This window comes from Fusarium redolens (assembly GCF_020744475.1).
Source record: "Fusarium redolens strain MPI-CAGE-AT-0023 chromosome Unknown BKA55scaffold_14, whole genome shotgun sequence".
Taxonomy (NCBI): domain Eukaryota; kingdom Fungi; phylum Ascomycota; class Sordariomycetes; order Hypocreales; family Nectriaceae; genus Fusarium; species Fusarium redolens.
In genome coordinates this window covers 772,055-794,238 of record NW_025763677.1, presented here as the reverse complement: position 1 = coordinate 794,238, position 22,184 = coordinate 772,055, and the positions used below count along the sequence as shown (strand labels likewise).

The following is a 22,184-nucleotide window of genomic DNA, read 5'->3' as shown; positions in this document are numbered from 1 at the left end:
CTATCAAGCAGATCTTGCATCGATGCAATGGTTCACAAATTGAGATATCACTGAGATTGCATGAGCCATGAAATGGTGTATAACAGATTATTTAGTCTATACTGGTGTATGTCCTTCTAACCCACTTTCTAATTATTAACATTACTATCGCTCATCCTCCAAATCATATCCTCCATCTAAATCGTAATCTCATAACCGCTTAAGGGAGAGCAGCAGGGGAGTAGCTCTGGTCAGGCTTGACAACCTTACCACCAGCGAGCTGCTTATCAGTGTAGCTGGGGTAGATAATCTGCTTCTTGCTGCTGACGACCGAGAGAGTGGTGAAGCCATTGTTGGGACCGAACTGTCCACTCCAGCCGGAGGTGATTGTGAAAGTGCCGCACTTGGCAGGGCCGCCGTTGGCCTTGGAGGCGGGCTTGCCCTTGACGACGTACTTGCAGGCGGTGGCGGCGCCGCTGCCGGTGTTGATCTTGAAGTTCCAGGTGCAGGTTGTATCAGCCTTGTCGCATGAGCGGGAGAGGGACTGGATAGTCCACTGGGGAGAGGCTGCCATCATGGAGACGGAGTCGGCGGGGGCAGGGGCTGCGACTGCGCCGGTGGCGGAGACGAGAGCGATGAGAGCGGCGGTGAACTTCATTTTGATGGTTTTGAGGGGAAAGAGTAAATCTTGTGGTTGAAGAGTTGTTTGTTTGTGTGAAGAGTTGGTTGTTGTGAGTGAAGAGTGTTTGTAGAGATGCTTGAGAAGATGAGATGACTGATGATTAGAATTGTAACTCTGAGGGCTATTCACCAAGTCTTTATAGATCTCGCGAAAGGTATTAATAGACTCATGACTTCATATCTCTCGGCTCATCGGCTCCATAGTGTTGAGCTCTGATGTCGCTCTAGCCGATACTACAGTTGATCAATTGACAGTAACGTTTGATCCAGGCTTAGACCCAGCCTCACATTCTAGAACCCATTTCCGTAGCATGACAGAATAGTCCAGGCATTTCTCTCATATGCCGATTTCCGTCGGCCAGCCCCTTCGAGACCTGGGGAACCCCGATAGCTACGGCTGAGCTTTAGCCTTTACAAGTTTAGCTTGTGCCTTTTTTAGCGAATCAGGGTGTGATTTATTCTTAGATTCTTAACCCCTGCGGATATGGTGCCAGAAGCAGTTACGAGCTTCTGGCAATACGAGCGGATCAGCAGGAACTATTGTTTGTCCCTTGCCCTTGCATTTCAACTCAATGCGAAATTGTCTCAGAGAACCTCGTAAAGCAGAGTCGGTGAAGATGATGCTCGTGTTGATTGTTGAGGTAATCTTAGCGATGCGAGGCCAAGCTCGACCCACGTGGACTGCTTCGGCATTGGAGCTTGGTGATGATGTAATTGCGATCGCTGTTGGGACCTGAGAACCATGGAAAATCATCGTCTCAAGGTCTTTGCAATTGGGGATCAACAGACCGCAGCTTAGAGTCTTACGGTCAGTCATTGTATCGTCCAGCATGAAGAGAAACATTGGTGAAATTTTTCCTGGAAGTAAATGATTGAGCTTTCGTCTGTAACGTTGGTATGCAAGGTAACTTTATCTTCTAGCTTAAGAGTGTAAATTTCCGCTGCGTGACATCCTCACCCAATTGCGGAACTTAGCGGCCTTAGACAATTAACATTGCATGCAAATATCTCAAGACTCACAATGCTTTTACCATTTGTTTAAATTTGTCCTAAGATAGTAAAGAATATTTTTAAAGCAATATAGAAGGATCTTTTGCAGGAGAACAAAACATAGAAAGTAAAAGAATTGGGGTTGGAGGGACATTTGCTTACTGCAGGGTAGCGACTTCAATTGCCCTTGCTTACATTTCCAGGTAATGAAGCTGACTTTGTGGCTTTCCCAGCGCCACTCAAATAATCAAGAACACAGTACAATTAACTCTCTACTGTTATTTATTTATAGACCGATAAAGCTGTGGCGTCTCTTGTCTCAATCCGTCGATGTGATCTCGGCGGTGATTCCGCTCCAAGCAGAAGATGTCTGTGGGTCAGAGCATGGGAACCGGAATCGCGTAACTTTGTCATAGTGATTAAGGAGCCCAGGTGAGTTCTTTTATCAGATAATTTAAGATGTTGCAGATTGATTGCCTTTACGGGAGTCATGGATGTCCTGGGTGGCATTTGTGAACGGATGTCTCCGGATTAACGGGATCAGTTAGTCCCATTGATGCGGCCGCATTCTCCGCACTCATCTCCGCGCTAAAAGCACGGAGTTAGCAGTATGTACGCCGACTCGCGACTGTGCATATTCTCAACGTGGGGCTGACATCCGCGTCTGTCAATTAATCGATTGAGTAATACACCCACCACAAACACGAGACTTACATACACCAACCATGGCAACCCGTAGCGAGCAAGCTTGCAAAGCCTGCAAAAAGCAGAAGCGGCGCTGCGATAAGGCTCTCCCTGAGTGTAGCTTATGCAAGCGGACTCAACGCGCGTGCGAGTATGGCGTCCCTGCCGAGTTTCAACCAACTGCTGGCGATTGGCACATTATGCAGGCACGTCTCGCTGAGCTCGAGAATCGTCTGGCTAATTCTCCGAGAGCCACCGACCAGCACATCTTGAGCCCAATCTCAGGCCCAGCTTCGGGGTCAGCGTTGGGACAAGACTCAACGTCTGGCGCGACATTCTGCGACTCCATCGATGCGCACAGCATCGGGTCAAATAGTGTCAACTCATCGTCCCAATCCATCGGTTTCACGCCTTCCTATTCTGCTGTCGAATATTCAGGTTTAACCTCGGTGACCCATTTCCCGGCATCTATGTTTCTCGATGTTGACTGCTATGTATGGTCTCATGCTAGACTGCCAGTTCCCACCGGCGCCATTCCTGCGGTATGCTGCCTCCACTCATCTCCAACGTCACCTTGTCCCTGCCTTGATCTTACTACAGTTATCTCTTTTCATATCTATTAATCAGTGCTCTAATATTTGGTAGCCCGTCCTTGCGCTTCTCAGCCAAGGCAACGTCGTTCTAGATGTATCACGAGACTACTTTGCGACGATTCATACCTGGTTCCCCATCATATCTAAAAAGAGGATGGATATGGGTCTACCTGTGCAGAATGCAGGCCCCGATCTCGCCATGCTGTTCCTTGGAATGAAGCTTGCCACGACTCCTGCTGTCGACATAACCGACTCAGCCTTGTATGATACAGCCAAAACCTTCCTCGCTAGTCTGGAGGGTAATGGTGTCGTCTCGCTACTCTGTCTTCAGGCTATGATCCTCGTAGCCTTGTATGAATATTCGCATGCGATCTATCCGGCAACTTGGATGACTGTCGGGTCGTGCGTGCGCTATTCTGATATCTTGGGCATCGCCCCTGGTGATTATTCTCCATTAGGTCAAGTGGTACGTATCCTTGATGTTATGGCAGGTTGTTGAATGATCAGCTCAGTATCGCTTGACCCCATTGACAAAGAGAAGGGACGAAAGAAGCTGACACATCTTTAGACAACATGGACGGAGGCTGAAGAGAGAAGGAGAGTATGGTGGAGTATCTATATCCTCGATAAGCTTGTGTCGATGGGAAGCAGGAAGCGTTGCTTATTACCTGATCTCCAACCGGAGGGTAAATTGCCTGTTGATGATGACGCATGGGTAAGTCAACAAAATCTCAACGCGGTTCACAACAGAGCAGCTGATACGCAGTTAGGACCGGGGCGACGTCAGCATGGCGGTCAGCCACTCAACGTCAATACCATATCATTTCCAGCAATCTGCATTCGCAAGACTATGTCAAGCCTCAATGTATCTCGGACGTGCGACCAGCTACGCACGCGATAAGTCAGCCATGAGCACTTCCCGTGTTGAACAAGTCATGTCTTTCGCCGAGGAACTGTCAGCCTTCGAGGAAGTTGTGAATAATGAAAGTGCAGCCCTTGGCCCTGACAGGGGTTCCGCTCTTCTTGCACCTCGATGTATCGCCCGCTCAGCGCTCTTCGTCACCCTCGACCGTTTCACTTGCCCGGAAAAGATCAGTGCAGAGCCTGGATATGTAGATAGTCCCGGGGACAAGACACAGAAGGAGCTCGAGCTTCAAAAACAGTCTATGCATATCATAGGACAGGCCAGCGAACAGCTACACACTATGGGCATGGCCATGTTGCCAATGCTCAGGGCAGAAATGGTATCTTCGCTCGGGAATGTGAGCCCTTTCATCTTGGACTCCATCTACGCAAGTGCAGCGACATTCCATTGGCTTCTTGGTGAGGGCGGGAATGAAGTTTACCGCACGGCTGCGGCTGATCTGGATATGTTTCTGGATACTATGAGCTCGAGGTGGCGGCTTGGAAGCACTTACCGCGAAATGCTGATGGTTCACGACGTCACAGCAAGGGTCGAAGCTAGGACGATGGTATGATAGAATAGTTTTTAAGTTCCGAATGTATTATGAAACGTTATTCTTAGTAAAGTTCGTTCTGTAATAAGAATAGAGAAACGGCCCATCGATCGCGCACTGTACTATTTCTATATGTGTGGCCCTAGAAATGTGATAGTGCAGAGTGCGGCCGCAGAACCCGCATCATCGCAGGCGGCGCCCTCGGCCGATCGAGCGTCAGACGCGACTCTCAGGTGCGGCCGCATTATTTATGATCAATTTAACGAAGGTTGTGATGGCGACTTAGGACAAAAACTCATATTTTTTCGGATTATTGACGACGGACTGCCTATATATAGTCGAGAGCAGCCCCAGTTAGTGGCCTCAAAAATTATTCACCAAGATATCTACGTCTTTGATCAAGTACGAGATTACCTTTTATAAATATCCTTCTCAATCGTCTAGAAATTGTTAGATTATTGACAACCTCCAACCACGAAACTGCCCACAAACCTGCCCACGATGAGCGTCCGCCGTAGCACTATTATTCCCAACAAGCCGACTCTGACGGAGAAGAATCTTCCTGACCAAGCAGGCAAGGTAAGCCAACTTGCTGTACCCATCGACTACCACTCGTCTAAAACCAAACTTACCAGGTCTTTCTTATCACCGGGGCTTCTGGCGGATTGGGCAAAGAGCTCGCTTCAATTCTATACCAGAAAAACGGAAAGATCTATATGGCCGCTCGCTCCCGATCCAAGACCGGCGACGTTATAAGAGATATCAAGGCAGCACATCCAAACTCTACCGGCAGTATGATCTTCCTACCACTGGTCCTCGACGATCTTACCACCATCAAGGCATCAGCCAACGAATTCCTTGCACAGGAAAGCCGTCTCGACGTACTTTATAACAATGCTGGAGTCATGGTTCCTCCTCAAGGGTCCAAGACAGTACAAGGCTATGAGTTGCAGATTGGCGTGAATAACCTCGCTCCATTCCTATTCACTCACTTCCTCCATCCTATCCTCGCTGCTACAGCTCAGGTTGCTCCCAAGAACTCTGTTCGTATCATTTGGGTATCTTCCAGCGCTGCTGATGGTGCACCAACACCAGCTATCGACTTCACCAACATGGACTATCATATTGAAGAGGGAATCTGGCCGAAGTATTCAAGAAGTAAGGCTGGAAACGTCTTGCATGCTGTTGAGTATGCCAGAAGGACTGCTGGAGAAGGCATCATCAGCATTGTTTGTCATCCCATATCCTCTATTCCATCAGATACTAAAAACTGACTCTTGTCTATAGGCTCTCAACCCTGGCAACTTTGTGACCAACCTACAACAGAACATGCCAAGAATGCAGCTTGCTATCTTTGTAAGTTAGCGCCTTGCAGATGTAGAGACTATAAACTGATGCTAGCTGTGTAGAAACTCATCGCTCACGCACCCAAGAACGGTGCCTATACTCAACTATTTGCAAGCCATTCTTCTACTATCACAGAAAAGGAAAATGGCTGTTGGGGTAAGTCTTTTGCCATTCCACGATGACAGCCAAGTTATTCTAGAAATCTTTTTGAAATTTCACATGGCTAACTGTATCACTTGGATAGTTTCTCCATTTGGAAAGGTCGAGCCGGCCTGTAAGGATCTTCTTGATCCTGACCTTGGGAAGAAGTACTGGGAGTGGACTGAAGAACAGGTCAGCAAGTACAAGTGAAAGCTCCATTACCTAGGAAAGCAGATGACGGGATATTTTCGAACCAGATTGTGTTATAACGCTTACTATTGAACATTCATCTTTTAAAGGGGCTTTGATATTGTTAGATTTGTATGGTTACATTCCACTTGATTAATGTATTTGTTCTTTTCCACTTGACCCATGATTCTGCTCTCTCTTTAAGCCCCATGAGATATGAGCCATTGATGCTTATTGGTGAGCATGCAGTAAATCAGGACCTACAATTCCTACTAAAACCTTGGACTGTCACATAAAGCAACACGAAAACGAGATACCAAGACGATCGTTGGCGAGGAGGGAGTACAGCCGTTTAGGAACCAGTACCGTTGACGTGACAGAGGGTTCCTTGGTGTCTTGATTGAGGAGGTGAGACATCTACTTCCACGATCAACACTCATCACCCTCAAAGTAAAGCTTTCAGCTCAGCCAAATCCCATTTGTCTCGAAGTTCATATCAGTAGCGCCGCTCTCAGGTAATGGTATGAGAATTTCTGTACATCAACGGACCATGGCTGTCAAACAAAGACATGGAGTTTCTGGGCGTTGTGTTGACTATGCCTGATAAGGTAGTTCAACTTTACGCCACGTCTGCAACAGGCAGAGCTGAGGACGGCATTGGCCGTTCTAGTGCGCGCGGCTGCATTATCACATAAACTATCCCTTGCTGATATGTGACATTGCCTAAACGCTGTGATTTGATACGAGAGTGAGGTGATCGTTTCCGCTTTTTGAGTACGTCACTGAGACAATGAACGGTCAGCTTCGGACCCCTCCGCGGCCGTTGGCTAGCTGGGTGAGCCTAATACGGTGAAACATACTCATTTCTGGCATGCGTGTGTTACTCCAGACGTAGGCCAAGGACTAGAGTGAGAGCATTTATAGGGCTGTCGTATCTGAGCCGCTTGAATGTGTGAATCAAGGTCGGGGAAGAGACCAGATGCGGATGTGATATCCAAACCTTCCCAACCAATATTGGATATAGCATCATATTACTGTGATATCAGCTCATTAGAGATCGATTTCAGCTGGAGAATGAAAGCCACAGAAGGAATCAATCTGATGTACATTGGCCTCCATTTACCTATAAATACCTGTTACCATTCCGCTGAAAAGAGATCAAATCATCAACAACCAAGCACTTCTACTTCTCTATCAACTACATAACCCAAAGACTTCTTGAACGATGGCTTCTCTTGTCCCCATCGACCCAAGGGCATCACAGCCCACTACCATGGTCTCGGCCGCAAGCTTGTTCTCAAGGCTGAGGGTAAGATTCCCGGATACTTCCTCCTCCCATTCTTTGAACAGGATATCTGGGACGGCGGCCTTCGCTTTTCTGTCAAGGCTTACAGTGGTGGTTTTGCGAAGCTCCCTAAAGAGAAAGATGTCAAGTTCGAGTTTGAACTCCCTATCCTTCTGCCCATCCCCCATTTCAACAACAAGTCGGTCCTTGTTGAGACCGCTTTCGGTACTTCCGAGATCAAGATCGTCTATCTTGAATGGCCTGAGCCTCCTGAGGATAACGCAGTCGCTGTTCAGTCTGCCGCAGGCGACGCTGCTGCCTCTGACTCAGAGACTAAGGAGCGCAAGAACACTGTCGTTCTTCCGCCCATTCACTTTTACCTCACGGACGAGGGCCTCCTGCTTCTTTCTGCCTTGATCCCCAAGGAGCTCAGCTCGGGCGTCAAAATTGATTTCAATCCCGAATATGTGAAGCTTGTCGACACAAAGTTTGAGAACGGCTTCATCAAGTGGGATATTTCGTGGGCCAAGATTCCCACCGGTGCATCAGACCCTCAGACGGTCCATGTCATCGCCACTATCAAGCATGACATCAACCTTCCCGTCATCCCCCCGTTCCCCAGCGTCACCATTGTCATCCAGCCCTACATTGTCCACCGCATGTTCATGTTGTCCGATAAGAAGGAGTAACTCTCCTGTGCCCGGGTTCGGCATACATCGACCTAACGGTTTTGCCAAGCCTTGTTTTGGAAGGGAGGTGGAGTATTTGAGTTCGAAAGTTATGGAGGGAAATGGCCTTCGATTTGTGCTGTAACTGACCACTGTCGCTCCCATGTATCGGATCCTGCATTGCCTCTAGTACATATAGTTATAGAACAGATCGTGGTCATGGCTCTCATACTTATATGCAAGTATTTTGATGAATGTACGAGTGCTATGTGTCCCCGTGAAGCTCCGGTTCTTATTACTTGGTCGACGGCTTTAGATTCATTCCCATGCAAAAGTCTATAGCTCGCTAGTTCGCCTTCTTTACGGCTAAATGTAACCTAAAGGTGATAAAAACTTTATGAAATCGAGTAAAAGAACATATCTGGCTATGATATGCTAAGGGCCGCAACCGATCATCTGTATGGTAGGCCAATACTTGCGAGTCAGATCTTTCGGATTGAATCGTTTCTCAAGCCCCGCACATTTTCCACCCCCCTGAGGGACATCCACAGGCCTCAAAGCCTAAGGGAAGTCCTCAAGTGGGAGTGATGGTTCAGGAAAGCGCTAGAGGATCATGAAAGCGTCGCAAATCAGTTTGTGTTAATTCTAAGACACGCTGTGCTGAGGAAACGGCTGCCTAGATCACATGGATAAAAGTCAAGGGAGAAACCCTACCATGTAAGGAGTATTGTTATGCTCCCAACAAAGACTTCAAGGCTGCGTTGAGTACTGTCAGCTACACCCTTCCCATGGCTAGCAAAGCTTTTCGTTGAGATCTATCTCTTATGGCAACCACCAGCTCATACGAGCCCTCGTGTTATTCGTCCTGTTTAATATTCTCCATAACACCTTTAGTAACAACAGGAGCGACTCCAATGACGGTTCTTGCAATCTTTTTGACCGTACCGACCAGATGATGAAACAAATCATCCTGCACCATAAGAGTGGGAGGTATAGCCATGAGACCCTGCAGAGCAGCGTCGCCTATAATAGCTCTGTGGCACAGAATCTCGACGTGAATCGACATATCGGTCACGCTCACTTCAGGTTCACCGATAGCTCGAGTAATGCCGCCGAAGTTGGGAGAACCGGCAGATGCAGCAGCTTTGACAATGTCCCCGAGAAACTCAGACATCTCATGGGCATCACCTTGTTCTGAGTACCGGACGAAGGCCTCAATAAACCTTTTGTCACCGTCGCTGAGAGAACTGTTCATTGGAGGGAGCTTCGGGTAAAGTGTGGATATTTCTTCGCCCGCAGCTTGTGCCTTAACAGAAATTCGAAGTGCGGACTCAACGATTCCAGGTGTGATGAGTTTTGCAACCTTGGGAATGAAATCTCTTGTCTTTATATATTGGGCCTGCATCTTGTCGAACATTGTGAACTTATTGGCCTGCTGAGCATCCATCATCAAGACAGTCTGAATAGCAGCCTCTGCGAGAATGGCACGTGCAGTACACTGCCTGTAACTGACATGGACGGACTCAATGTCAGTTGAAGCGTCTGAACCAAGCTTGCTCATCACGCCGAGTGCCGTACCTGCAACGGCAGCGATAGGATTGCCCATCTGGCCCAAGAAAGGTGACCCCGCTCTCAAGACGGAGTTATCAATCCTTTGGCCGACGCTGGCAACGTTTTTGAAAGTGATCCAGAAGGCCTCGGAATCACTGAGGGTTTCTTCTGCCATACTGCCCTCGGGGCGGCCTATGGTCCGGATGTAATTGACGTCCTCACTGCCAGGAGAAGCACGATCCAGGGCATACATGACACCAGACATGGCGCTGAAGTAGTTTCCGAATTTTCCTCGAAACACAGTTGCAGTGTTCTTGGATCCAGCACCATACGAAGCGACGCCGATAGCCTTGCTTTCGCCACTGATGAGAACAGGGGATCCGGATTGACCTAGTATTGATGAGTATCGCAAGTACTTTGGATCAGAAACCACTACTTACCACCTGCAAAAGACACGGTATGCTCGAGCATATTGAAAGCTGATTTCGATAGATCACAATCTGTCGGTTTGGTCATCTCATACATTTGCGCTCCTCGTTCATCGCCCAAGGATTTGTCGCACGGGTACCCAACCACGCTCAAAAGCATCTTAGTCACAATACTTGGAGTGGGCTGCTGGCGGATAGGCACAATATTGTCAAAGTCTTCCACTTTGATGAAGGCGACATCGCTGGCGCGATTGGTGTCACTGATCATCCAGTCCTTCGGAATGACGACCTTGGTACCTCTGCGAAATTGAACACCAGGCTGGTCAATAGCGTTCTTGCCATTGTATCCCACGAAAGAACTGATTTGAACAGCTTTCCCGAAGTTGTATGTATGGTCATATACGCAATGAGCAGCGGTGACGATTAGGTTAGGCATGATCAGCCATCCTGTCCCTTGGGCTCGGCGCGCATCGCCAGAATCCTGGTTCTCAAATCGAATCTGGAGCTTGACAATAGCTACGCGCAGAGTCAGATTTGGGCTGACCTTGGGCTGTCGATGGCAAAATGCTCCAGAGACCTACAATAATATTTTCCCCCAGGTTGGATATCCGCCGGCTTCACTAATCTACGCGAATCATCGTCGAAAGACGTCTCAATTCCATCTGCTTCAGGTCCGATGGGAAGAACATCTGTCGCAGGCGTACGAGGAACGTCTCGGAGAGACCACCGAGCGTAAGTTCTTTCAGGATTAGATGAAGCCATAGTGGTATGAATCGTGACAGATGTAGAGAAAAGCGTTTAGGGGAAGGTTGGGGACAAGTATTTCTATAAATGATCTGGTGATTCTGTATGAAAATCCCAGTTGGGGTAGAAGTTGAACGCTAAAAACCGATAGTGTCTCGCGAGATCTTTCAGCTGGGTGCATCGGCGCCACCAAGTCGATTAGCCAGGCCTGGATGGTTCTATAGGCTAGCTAACTGGCCAGCTAAGTTGGAGAGCCCAGTGGCAAACCCTTTGAACCCCCCACGATGCCAAAATGCAGCTTCCATACAACGCGCATGCCACCATAACACGTTTCAGCAGACACCAAGATAGCGATATTGGACTACTGGATGCAGAGAAATCTCTCGCTTTGCCCATATACAAAGCTATCCTAGACTAACTATATGTCCTGCCCCAAGACCGCCTCGCCGTCAAAGTATGCCCCTCTCCTTCATCCGTCTGACCCCTTTTGGTAGGCCTAGAAGGAAGCAAAGTCTCCATAACAACATCATTCCCATCTGGGTCGGTCTCTTCGCGCTGCGTAATCTCGATAAATTGGCCCAATCGCTTTCTCCAACCAGGGAGAGCCCCGTCTTCAATTTGTCAGCTATAAGCCCGGACTTGGCGAGAGACGAGAATGATTTCGACTTACCAACCATGAGACATGCGAACTTGAGGATAACAGGAACCCAAACGCAAACTGCTACTAACTGTCCAAAGCCCCATTTCGAGAGGGCAACCTTGCTCTCGTTACCCGATTCCCCACCACTGAGTAGATGCATAAATGACGCAAACTCATGCACTCCTATGGCGCCCATGACAATAGTGAGGACCTCCATTGAGATCCAAATAGCTTCTGTGAAGAGCACAAAGTACCTCCGAGTATAGAATGACTTCAGGCGCGCTGGTACGCTATCCATCAAAGCATGGGCTTTGTGAGATAACCAGTCACCCCGCTGAAAGAGGTGCATCCTTATCATTGCAACGAGCCAATCCAATATCAGGAATGCCATTATAACGTGCATGGGTGCCTGTATCCTAGAGTGAAACTTGAAGAAGTTCTCCGCATCGCGATCCAGATGACCCAACTCTTCACCCGTATTAGAACTCGAATCCCCCTCCGCGGGCTTGTTGAAAGTCTGACAGAACGTCCTCGGCCCAGGTTGATTCCCGCAGCGTTCCAGGCCGGAGGATTCACTAAAGTGCTCTAATAACGTAGGCTCATCAACAGTCTGGGGCCGAGCAATAAGCAGAACAAGAACCCAGTTGATAAACACAAGAACTAGTGTATACCACCAGCGATTATGGGTCTTTTGAAGAATGAGTTGGACAAACAGTAGTGGGTACATTCCCGCCGAGACCATTCCCCTTACAGTGAGGTTATTTGTCAGCCAAGAGAGGAGTGAGCTAATGTTACCAAGTCCAGTTCCACTAGAACTTGAGAAAGTGATGATGGCGGCCGTAGATATAGTGCCGAGAAATACAGCTTGAGCTTCTTGAAGATCGACAAGAGTTGATGCGACTGCAACACCAAAGCTACTCCTTGAGACCGCTTTTTGCCAGTGAAAAGCTGTCTCGACAGCTCCAGAGGGTCCTTGAAATGGAAGAAGGGAAATCAGTGTGAAGTTCCTTATCCAGGTCTTTGTGACTTTGTAGCATAGTGCAAAGAATAGAACTATCGTGAATTGGATCAGATATGCCACGATGATCTGCATGGGTATTAGTACTAAGCTCCCTTCAATTCTATGGCCATACTCACGCCAGGCCCTGCAATATCGTAATCAATTCCAGGATCAGCCTTGTCACAATACTCCGTGCTCATGATCCTGCCCAGATCCTTAATGTTCTTAGATGTGATCATCTGACACTGGAACGTCCACAATTCCGGCGGACACCCACCAAACTTGGAGTCAGAACACGACTGTAGCGCACATTTGACATAGCTCAGCAATGCACCAAGTCTCCAGAACTCATCCAGTGGGCCGGTGTTAAACCTTTTATCCACTTTCTCCAACGTCTCATTGCTTATGGTATCTGGTCCACGGTTGGTAGCCATGATAGCGACGGTCGCCAGGGTTAGACAGTTCCATAGCGTTTCGGGATTTGAGAACATGTGTTCTTCGCTTCCGCACGCTTCATGACAATTGGCAACATTGTCGATCATACACCCGCTCTCGATCAGCCTAGCAGGATAGCTAGCATGGGTGATAATGGCGGGTAAGCGATAAAGCCATGCGACTTCCCATGCTCTCCAATCTTGGGGAATGGTGAACTGTTGAAATGGGTTGTCGGTGAAGTTGAGTGTTGTGAGGTATTGGAAACTTCTTTCCACCATTTTGACGAAAGCGCGGGTCTGCTTTCAGGATAGTTCCTGGTGCTGAGAGGTATTTGAAATACTGGAGGAGAGATAAAGATTATGGTTCTACCTTGCTGCCTGGAGAGCCGTGTTTGTTGAAACGTCATCTTCATGCACCTCACCGTCTGCCAAGATATTGATCTGCATTTCAGCGTTGGAGTCAGGAAGCAATTTACCAGTCCCGTTGGTCAGAACATACTTGAGAATAACGGAATTATGCCTAAGATACGGGCGTTTTTAAATACTAGGCACCATTCAAAGTTTCAGAAATACTAATTGGACTTGAGAGTCTTGTATTGGTTGACTTTGAAGCAACGAAGGCATGTGAGAACAAGCAGGCTGTGGCTTCAAGATCCCTGCCAAGCTGAAAATTCCCCGCGAGTCACAGACCAATGATATGGATGGGCCTAGGATAGACTCAACCTCGATTGTACTACTGGTTCCTATACCTCCATCTCGCTCGTCGATGCAGATTGATATCCCCAGAGTAAAACGCCAGTATCATGCCATAGATTCCTCCAATGGGCCACCTATTCATCAACGTCCCGAGTGCCCAACCCTTATCTCCCCTCTCGTCCGCATCCTGATCCCTCTTTTTCACCTTGTCATAGACGGTTGGTAAAGTCGTGGTAAAATAGCGTTCTCTAAGCCTCTGGTACCTGGACTGATCATACAAATCCCAGAATTTCTCCTCGGTGTAGTAAGTATGTGCGTAGAACCATTTACGGCCATCCAGCTCCATCAATTTCTTCTCTAAAGCCTGATTCTTTGCTTTGAACTCTTCTAGGTCTGATGGTCCCCAGCCCCAAACACCAATGTTGACCATCGGCTGTGACATGTTATCCCCCGCGCTAGTATCTGTAGAGCTTCTTGTAACAGGATGAAATGTCGGCATTTGACATCCTTTCAGGGGACAAAGCCAAAGTGGCCATATTCCGAGCTGTGAATCCACCGAGTCAACAAATGCTTCAGCTGTGTCATATGGCAATGCTAGATCATGCACCACGAACTGGTTAGAGATTCGGCTTGCGTGAAGAGCATGATATAGTGTCCGTGTATGGGAGTAGTCATCCAGAAGCCAGCGAAAGAACCTGTTGAATGGGACGATCTTGAAGTACGCGTATCCTTGGCGACCAACCCAAAAGGCAGCCCTGTCGTACCTGAAGAGATATTCACCGAGTGGTATGTATTCTGTGACTACTGCTGAGGGAGGAGGAGATCCAGTTTGTTCTTTCACGTGAAGATAGAACCAAGGGTCTCCCGCGTTACTGAAAGTCCGGATTTGATAGTCATCTGGCTTAGTATTGGTCAACTCGCCCGTTATTACAACGCCGTGGTCTTTCGAATAGAGGATGCCATCAACATAGTCAACATCAACATTCTCGCAGCAATTCTTCGTTGTAGAGATAGCAGACGACACGCCGCCAACTCTGTGATATGTTGTCTTCACAAATTGCTTCGCTTCCACCAGTCGGACTTGCATCAATGTCGTCAAACCTAACGTCCCAGCAGCACCCGCAGCACCATTAAGCAGATCCTTATGTTCTTCGCGTGATGCCCGGATTATGTCTCCATTTCCAAGTATCATTTCCACAAAGTTGACTGTTTCGTTAAGAAACCATGCCGAAATGAGCTGCTCTCCCCAGATGTCCCTGCAAACCCCCCTCCAGCTGTTGTCCCTGTGAATTCCATCACCACCGGAGGTATCAGGCCGTATGGCATCGTGGCCTCGACCAGTTGGTCCATTGGTACATTCAGTTCCACGAGACAGGTCTTTCGTGCGGTGTCTACAGATATAACATGGGATAGCATGCTGATATCCATCACATTGGTATCAGATCCATGGCGAGGACGGGTATTGCTTGAAGAACCGTGAAAGACGTGATATGGCTGGCGGAGTTTATAGAAGTTTCTTATGTTGTTGGAGACATCTTGGACAATTTGGTTGTGCCGCTCCATGGTTAAACACGGCTTGTATCAGTAAAAGAAAGGAGACATCCTCGAACATTTGACGGATGTCTTGGGACATCATGTATCTCCTTATTTAGGGAGCACTCGAACCGAGGCTAACTTGGTAGACCTCATAGATACCAAAAATTGAATGGCAGGGAAAGGCTTGTGTGACTATGGACGACATTACAATTAAACCGAGCCGGCAGACTCGAAGGAAAGGGCGGTGACGATGCCTACACGCGACCTCGCCCGCTAATCTATGTGTTCGGCAGACAGCGTGACGCCTTGATGCTATTTACGAGAGGTTAGGTGACATCTTCGTCGTACATGCAGCGAGAAACCTCTCATTGACGAGTATAACATGCATAAACTGCACAACAAGCTAAATCTATCGAATCTAGACCCGGGCTGAGCTTTCTCTCCGGGCACAAGTAACACCATCTATCCTTCACCGTTCCACAACCTTGCACCAAGTGTAGCACAAATCTCCTCTAATCAAAATCCTGAAACACCAAATCTCACCAAACGCCAGGAATGAATCGCCAAGGCACCCGTCTGCAATACTCAGTCCACGCAGCACCATACTTAACCGAGCAGCTCTTCTCGTCACGTATACACCTATGCACAAGTAACACCGTCATCCACACCGTGTACGTCCATACCACAGCCCTTGTACTACCCACCAGCGCACAAGTGCTGAAGCTAAGAATCAGATCGCCGAGGTAATTCGCGTGCCGAGACCATCCCCACCAACCACTGCAGAGGAGTAAACTTCTGTGCTGCCGACCATCGGAGGTCCTGAAGGATGCGACTATGCAGTCTGCCGGTTTTCCCCAGATGGTGCATTTCCCGCCTGTTCGACGTACGATTTCTTTTTGGTGGTTGACGGAGCGGAAGAGGATGTAGCCTGCTACTCCGAGGGTGAAGAAGAATGCTAGGTAAGGTGTTGAAGCTGAAGATGGGTAGCGTCCGAGATATTGGCCTTGGATCGTATATGTTGTTGGTAAGAAGCAGAAACATCCCCAGCTGAGATAGAAGCCGTAATGGTCGAATTTGACGTCGATTGTGCGCAAATACCAGGATTCATTAATGAAGAAATCCACCACGTAAAGAGTCTGTAATGCGGTGACAAGGATAAGCGATGGCTCAACATATCCCTGGTTCTGGTACTGATACGCCATGTTCGAAAAGTCGCTGCATCATATAAGTTGGCGATCTCGTAAAAATGGTTAGACTTACATCAGGGTCCACACCATCATTCCAGCCCTCCCATTACTGAAGAGCTTGAGGTCAAAATTCTCACCCAACCGCGGGTTCAACTCAACCCCCATGAAGAAGTCGTATAGGAACGACCCTGTTTACGTCAAATTAGCGTTTAATTACACCAAACACTCAAAAGTGGTTCTCACCGCTGAACTTCCTATCTTCTGGGTGAGTCGGCATTACGTACGCTTTGACGAGCGCAAGTGCCGAAATAACGAACCCAGCTAGGTTCATAGCTCCAATCAAGCTACTCCAATTGCGGGGAATGAAGCCAGGGTCTAGAATCCCCAACCAGCTGAGAATTCCGTAAAGGAGATGCGTGACGATCCAAGCGGAGAGGCCGTTGATTTTGTAGTTGAGAAGATAGCCAGCTGGTGTTAATTGGCCTTGGTGTCGTTCTCCGGGTAGTAAGCAGTAAAGAAGTGCTTGGATTCCGACCCAGAAGATCACAGCTGCGACGCCCTTGGTGGTGAGGTGAGGACCGTGCTGGGCGCAAATGGTCCAGAAGCCGTGTTCTTTCACAGCATCTGCGAAGAGGGAGAGTGATCCTTCGTATTCAGCCAACGTGATAAAGATCGATATCGAAGCCATCGGCGCGAGAAACAAAGGCGATGCACCAACAAGAGATCGCAACCACGACCTCCCAAATGCTGCGCGACCCCAAATATCAGCACCAGCCAACATCTTGACCTCCGTCGTCAGCGCCTTCGCTTCAATCGGCCTCTGCTTTCTCTGCGTCGTAATGGTAGTCGTCGAGCCAGCCCGCGGCAAGCCCTCTGCATTTCTTGCCATGGTATGTATATCGTATGCAGTCAAGAGTAAGATACCGTGAGAAAGTGAAGGAGGAGAAGAAGGAATGTGTAGTACAAAGGGATGAGATAATAATCACGGCAGTTTTAGTGGCTGGCACATCGTCATCGATCAGCGGGTGGATTTACAGCCCGGCCATGGTTAGAGTATTTGTGGCTTGGCTTTAGGTTGTTTTTTATGTTGGTTTGAGTTATGCAAGCGGACGCATGTCCGCGGGCGCGTTATGAGTTTAATGTTAATGTTTGGTGCTAAGGTAAGGTAGCTTGAGACATGTTGGTGGCTGGTTATGCGCTAGGTATTTATTCTGAGTCACAGGGTAATACAACATAAAAGTGAGAATTTGGCGGTGAATGTGAGACATTTCGGGTGTTGAATAGATTCGGTGATCCGTTGAGACTGAGGTCTTGTTGTACGGCATCATCGTGACGCTGATGTGACACCAATCATTTTAGACCGACTCACTTCTCATTTGTGCCACGAGGCTCGATTTTCGTGTTCCTTACGGTAATTTCCTCCTAAACCGTAAACCTTAGTATGGCTGAATCACTGACCGCCTCCATAACCGTCCGCGGCGTCCGATATGGCAAGGTCCCAACCATGTCGATGTCCATGGCGTTGCGTTTCACTAGCGCCAGAGCCAAATGGCTTCAGTTCACAGCCACAAATTCACCTGGGATTCACTGACAACCATGACTATACATGCTTCATTTTCAATAAGGGTCCATGCCGCTCTGATAGGTTGCGACATATCTTTATGCCAACACGCGTTGCATGCACACTGCATAAAGCCCCTCATAGGCTCAATAAAAAACCAATGGCAATGTAACCTCATTATCAGACTACCTTAATCGTATATCTGTCTGTCTCATCCTTCTCCAGATAAAACCTTTCTTCTATACCTGAATCACCCCATATTCCTTCTCTCAACTTGGATATCGACGTGAACGATGTCTTCTGGTCTGCCCAGTCCCTCTTCATTTTATCAACAGCAATCTCAAACATGCCAATTCTAGTAAACGTTCCTCGCTCTTGACCAGTGACTAACAACAAGCCGCACTCAGATGGTAATCTCTCCTGCCAAGGATGTCTAATATCCGCTTCCGCAATCTTGAGCGCGAAGATTCGAGTATCCTTGGGCACTTCCCTATCTAACCAGATAGCACATGGATAATCTGCTTTCAAGCCTTTGCCCCTGAATACAAGTCTGGGCGCCAAGTCAATTGGTTGTAAGAACTTGATGCGATTTCTCATCGTGTTGTGGCTCTTCCACCAGTTTGAATGCAAGGGTCCTAGTGCGTTGCGCGAAGTAGATCGAAAGCGCACTTCAGTAAGAGGTCCCTGAAGAACAAGTGCCGTAGGACGCGATATCTCGAGACTTTCTGGCTTATAGCCGGGCGTGATGATGTCGATGACTTTCGTGACAACCTTAGGCTCAGTCTGCGCTCGGAACAAGAAGTTGAACTCAACTGGCGTATAAACAAATGCCCAAGACCAACTTGGCGCGACGCGAATGCTAGGCGGTGTCTCTTCCGTTTCGGTGCACCATAGTAGAGAAAGCGGGAGACTATCCTGTCTCCAGAGTCCGTTGAGATATTGTTCTCTTGGTACAATACTCGTCAACTGCTCAGCTACACCATCAATGGCGATGAGCTTATCTGTTTCTTTCGACAGCTTGCCGACGCTGTACTGAGCTACCACTGAAGCCCATACGTAGAGAAACATCTCTTCATCCGTGACCGTCTCCTCTGCGTTAAGCTCCCGCGTGAGAAGTTCCGTGTATACATGCTTGAACCTGTAATCTTCTACCGACTGCACACCAGAGGGAAGCCTGTCAGCAACGTCGTATCTCTTGTATCGGTACTGCAGATCCCAAGGCCCTCCCTCAGGATAAAGCCCGAAGCATAGAGCTCGCCGCATTCCCAGTAAAGCATATCGTGAGCGAAGTAGACGGTTCCTCGTGATAGAAGCCGTTCTTGGAATACCCATGCGCGCTTCAACAGTGGTGACTTTGCGACTGCTTTCTCCCAGGGATCTGTCGGTACCACATAAAATTCTCCTTCAAACTCGTGTGAGGGCCATTTGAGATTGATCTTGGCACCATTGATGGCTGTAGGGTTGCGTTCGCGAAAGAGTCCCCCATGTGCGTCTGATGATGCTGCTGCTGCAAGTGTGATTGTTGAGTATGAGTAAACCTTGGCCATTGTCACCGAGTGCAAGCTCCAGTCTTCTGCATCGAGTTGAATAATGCAAAGGGCGTCAATCCAGATATACTCCAGACCAAGACGAGTTGTAACAGTGATCGCATCCTGGAACGTGGCAGGAAGGTCTCTAACAGGCATCCCAGTAGTTGTCATGCTGTCGATATTGGATCTGAGTAGTTTGGTGAAAGCTTGCCTTCCCCAACAGTAGCTCAGGGTAGCATACTCTATGTTGGGAGGAGGGCAGTCGCATGTGTTCGTTTCTACCACTTTGATAATCTCAGGCACGCCATCTGCATTTGAGATAATCTTGACGAGTCGAGCTGGAAGCCAACCCTTGTTCTCACCAGAGCGAGCATGTAGTTTGTTGCATGATTCATGATTGTCCAAACAATTCTTGATCCATTTGGACAAGCACTCGAAACTGGCCTCACTGGATGTACTCGTTGTTGTCTTTTCGATGGGCCTGTGACACTTCACACGAGGATCTATCGCAATCAGTTAAGTACTATTGGTGATGACCAAATAGCGCACCTGCTGTCCCAAAGAGCCGTATATCAAACCCATCAACATAGCGAAGATTATGCCTTCTAAGACCGAGATCCGCTGAAAGGTGGCCCTCATATGTATACATATGATACTTCCACAGAGCTAGCAATGGCTCGCCCTGTGACCTTCGAGACGCTTTGCTGTCAAAATCAGCGAAGGATCCATTCCCATGTTCGCCAAGGGCTTGGTCCGCTGCTGCAAACGCGACAACGAAGGAGCAAAAGTCGCAATCCTTCACGGACTCGGTTACGTCTCGAGATGAGTCTCTATCCTTCTGGAAGGCTTTCCATGGCGCTTCGTGGAAGGGAGTGCAGCTGATGGTAGAGTCTCGATGCAGACGTGTTGGTTCGTTGGAGAGAAAAGCTTCTCGACATGGCGCACAGAGCTTTGAAGGCATCACGCGTCGTGGACACAGCAGAGAAGATCGTAGGCTTCGGCGCGCTGTATTTATCGCGCCGTAAGATAAGACGCGGGGATGATGTAACTTAGTGTGAGGTCTTATAGGAGGGGTCAGCTTGCTTATACACTAACCACGAATGTGAGACTGCTGTGCCACGTGGTGGTGAGTTAGGCTGAAAGTTCTAAATGATGATATAAAGGCCGTCGACCAGCTGTTGACGAAAAATTGTCGCTTCAATCGAGAAACGGTGGTTCACCAAGTGAGACGCTGGGGTTCAGGTTCGACGCTACCGAATTTGTATTAATATTATTTCCTATTTAGTCTGTCCTGCGATGTCTTTGGCGACGACACGGGTGAATCCGCCGGCATCTCAATCGGTTCCTGGTTAATTTGACGTGCTGCTTCCCTCTTCTCTATCACTGTCTTCTCCCCTCCAGTTGGAGCCTCATGGACCAAAACGCCGGGTGCCTCGTATATCGCACTATCCGGAGCTTGATGCGGAGATATCCCACTTCCATCAACTTCAGCAATGGTGTTTGACTTTGCATCCAACTCTGGCTTTTCAAAACCATCTGTTGGGTCAATGCTTGGTGTTTGTCGCTTCTTACGTCGGTAGAGAAAGAAACCGGCGAGGAGGAGTACCAGCGCAAGGACACCAATGCCTGCGCCAATGCCTGCTTTTGCACCAGTTGCAAGTCCCGTCGAGGCTGTTGTTTCTTGTGAATCTTCTGGTGTTACTGTACTAGCATTTGAATCTGCTGTTGATATTCCGTTGTTCGCGTTGATGAAGAATAAATTACTTTCAATACTACTCATATCATTGCGATCCGTCACGTCGTAAACCGTGAGTAAGAATTTCGAGTCGCCAACGTCCAAATCCACAAGTATCGTCCAAATGTAGTTCATGTATGTATCTGTGCAGTTGGGGTTCCACAACTTCCAGTCGAAGGAAGGGTAGTCAAAGGTCTTGTTGTCTATACTCAGTCAGCGGTGCTTTTGTTGTTATGAGAATCCAACATCAGACATACCGAAGATAACTATGGGTTTAAGATCGTCTGGGCCTGGGCCATATTTCCCTGTGAACCACCTCAACTCCATTTTAACCTTTGAGCTCCCTTCACCCCATGTTCCGTTGATGTCGCGCCCAGCTCCCCAGCCTACCATCTGGGTTTGTCCACGCACCCAAGTTTTGCCTTGACGAGGCCAGAGAAATTGATCTTCAATAGTCGCCATCTCGCACTAACCATCTGTTTTTTCTCCTGTTTCGCCATCATCGGCTCGTCGTAGCGCATTCGACGCAAGGTTCAGTGGGGAGCGCATTTTGGTCGTCGAGAATTTGAACAAGTTGAAGTGTTTTACTGGGAACCTAAACGATGGACATACGACATCTTTAATGCATTGACAGGTGGGGGGCATTTTGGGTCGACGTTACCATAACATCTTAATCGAAATAAGGACCTATCTCGTCTTAATCCTTCTGTAGCCCGACGAATCGGGCATTGCGCAAACCTCTCGCTACGGGTCTTGGCTGCGATCCTTCAGCGGTACCCTTGGAGTTTTTGGGTCCTTTTGCTGCGTAATGGCCATGGGCCTATGGGGCTTAGATAATTCCAAGATTTCAGTCTTATTGTTTACAATCCTTATTACACGGTTATATTTAGCCATCAAATCCGACCGACGGACTATGGGTCGGGGTTCAAGATCCTCGCCCCCCCCCCCCCCCCCAACTTCAAGCAGACATTGGCAAGATTGGAACGTGAAGGTAAAATACGGAGTATATAGTCTCAATGACCGATTGCAGTTTTTCCATGCTCAGGCCCTGGCGGGTCTGGTCTGGTCCATCCTTTCCCGCGGTCGGACCCATGAAAGGTTGTAAAGGGGAGAAGCAGCGGACCATCCA

At 48.3% G+C, this 22,184-nt stretch overlaps 7 protein-coding genes across 7 annotated transcripts; 3 read left to right on the top strand and 4 right to left on the bottom strand.

Moving 5' to 3' along the window:
* Positions 1-62: 62 nt before the first annotated feature.
* On the bottom strand, positions 63-775 carry BKA55DRAFT_577112 (uncharacterized protein). The gene has a single exon (XM_046193561.1). It carries the CDS (start codon positions 635-637, stop codon positions 200-202), a length of 438 nt encoding a protein of 145 aa, XP_046045952.1. The 5' UTR covers positions 638-775; the 3' UTR covers positions 63-199.
* Positions 776-2,134: 1,359 nt separating this feature from the next.
* On the top strand, positions 2,135-4,499 carry BKA55DRAFT_577111 (uncharacterized protein). The gene is made up of 4 exons (XM_046193560.1): positions 2,135-2,876; positions 2,980-3,393; positions 3,496-3,642; positions 3,698-4,499. Exons 1-4 carry the CDS (start codon positions 2,376-2,378, stop codon positions 4,403-4,405), a joined length of 1,770 nt encoding a protein of 589 aa, XP_046045951.1. The 5' UTR covers positions 2,135-2,375; the 3' UTR covers positions 4,406-4,499.
* Positions 4,500-4,768: 269 nt separating this feature from the next.
* BKA55DRAFT_650170 (uncharacterized protein) lies at positions 4,769-6,082 on the top strand (the record flags this gene model as incomplete). The annotated part of the gene is made up of 5 exons (XM_046197288.1): positions 4,769-4,963; positions 5,020-5,613; positions 5,672-5,740; positions 5,794-5,887; positions 5,976-6,082. Exons 1-5 carry the CDS (start codon positions 4,886-4,888, stop codon positions 6,080-6,082), a joined length of 942 nt encoding a protein of 313 aa, XP_046045950.1. The 5' UTR covers positions 4,769-4,885.
* A 769-nt stretch (positions 6,083-6,851) lies between these two features.
* BKA55DRAFT_596763 (uncharacterized protein) lies at positions 6,852-8,035 on the top strand (the record flags this gene model as incomplete). The annotated part of the gene is made up of 2 exons (XM_046195991.1): positions 6,852-6,896; positions 7,316-8,035. The coding sequence occupies 2 exons, from the start codon at positions 6,852-6,854 to the stop codon at positions 8,033-8,035; spliced, it is 765 nt and encodes a 254-aa protein (XP_046045949.1).
* An 835-nt stretch (positions 8,036-8,870) lies between these two features.
* BKA55DRAFT_596762 (ergosterol biosynthesis ERG4/ERG24 family-domain-containing protein) lies at positions 8,871-17,119 on the bottom strand (the record flags this gene model as incomplete). Its single annotated transcript, XM_046195990.1, has 11 exons — positions 8,871-9,856; positions 10,006-10,509; positions 10,575-10,732; positions 11,177-11,348; positions 11,408-12,464; positions 12,515-13,108; positions 13,214-13,331; positions 13,561-13,940; positions 15,748-16,258; positions 16,304-16,418; positions 16,474-17,119. 11 exons carry the CDS (start codon positions 17,117-17,119, stop codon positions 8,871-8,873), a joined length of 5,241 nt encoding a protein of 1,746 aa, XP_046045948.1.
* An 852-nt stretch (positions 17,120-17,971) lies between these two features.
* BKA55DRAFT_678510 (heterokaryon incompatibility protein-domain-containing protein) lies at positions 17,972-20,362 on the bottom strand (the record flags this gene model as incomplete). Its single annotated transcript, XM_046198143.1, has 3 exons — positions 19,870-20,362; positions 18,955-19,823; positions 17,972-18,922 (listed from the first exon to the last, which is right to left on the bottom strand). Exons 1-3 carry the CDS (start codon positions 20,279-20,281, stop codon positions 17,972-17,974), a joined length of 2,232 nt encoding a protein of 743 aa, XP_046045947.1. The 5' UTR covers positions 20,282-20,362.
* Positions 20,363-20,510: 148 nt separating this feature from the next.
* On the bottom strand, positions 20,511-21,517 carry BKA55DRAFT_706682 (uncharacterized protein; the record flags this gene model as incomplete). The annotated part of the gene is made up of 2 exons (XM_046200700.1): positions 20,511-21,258; positions 21,313-21,517. 2 exons carry the CDS (start codon positions 21,515-21,517, stop codon positions 20,591-20,593), a joined length of 873 nt encoding a protein of 290 aa, XP_046045946.1. The 3' UTR covers positions 20,511-20,590.
* Positions 21,518-22,184: the final 667 nt, after the last annotated feature.

Coding starts and splice junctions, on each gene's coding strand:
- BKA55DRAFT_577112 (XM_046193561.1), bottom strand. CDS start 637: ATGAAGTTCACCGCCGCTCTCATCGCTCTCGTCTCCGCCACCGGCGCA.
- BKA55DRAFT_577111 (XM_046193560.1), top strand. CDS start 2,376: ATGGCAACCCGTAGCGAGCAAGCTTGCAAAGCCTGCAAAAAGCAGAAG. Junction 3,394..3,495: donor ATTCTCCATTAGGTCAAGTG/GTACGTATCCTT, acceptor ACACATCTTTAG/ACAACATGGACGGAGGCTGA. Junction 3,643..3,697: donor CTGTTGATGATGACGCATGG/GTAAGTCAACAA, acceptor ATACGCAGTTAG/GACCGGGGCGACGTCAGCAT.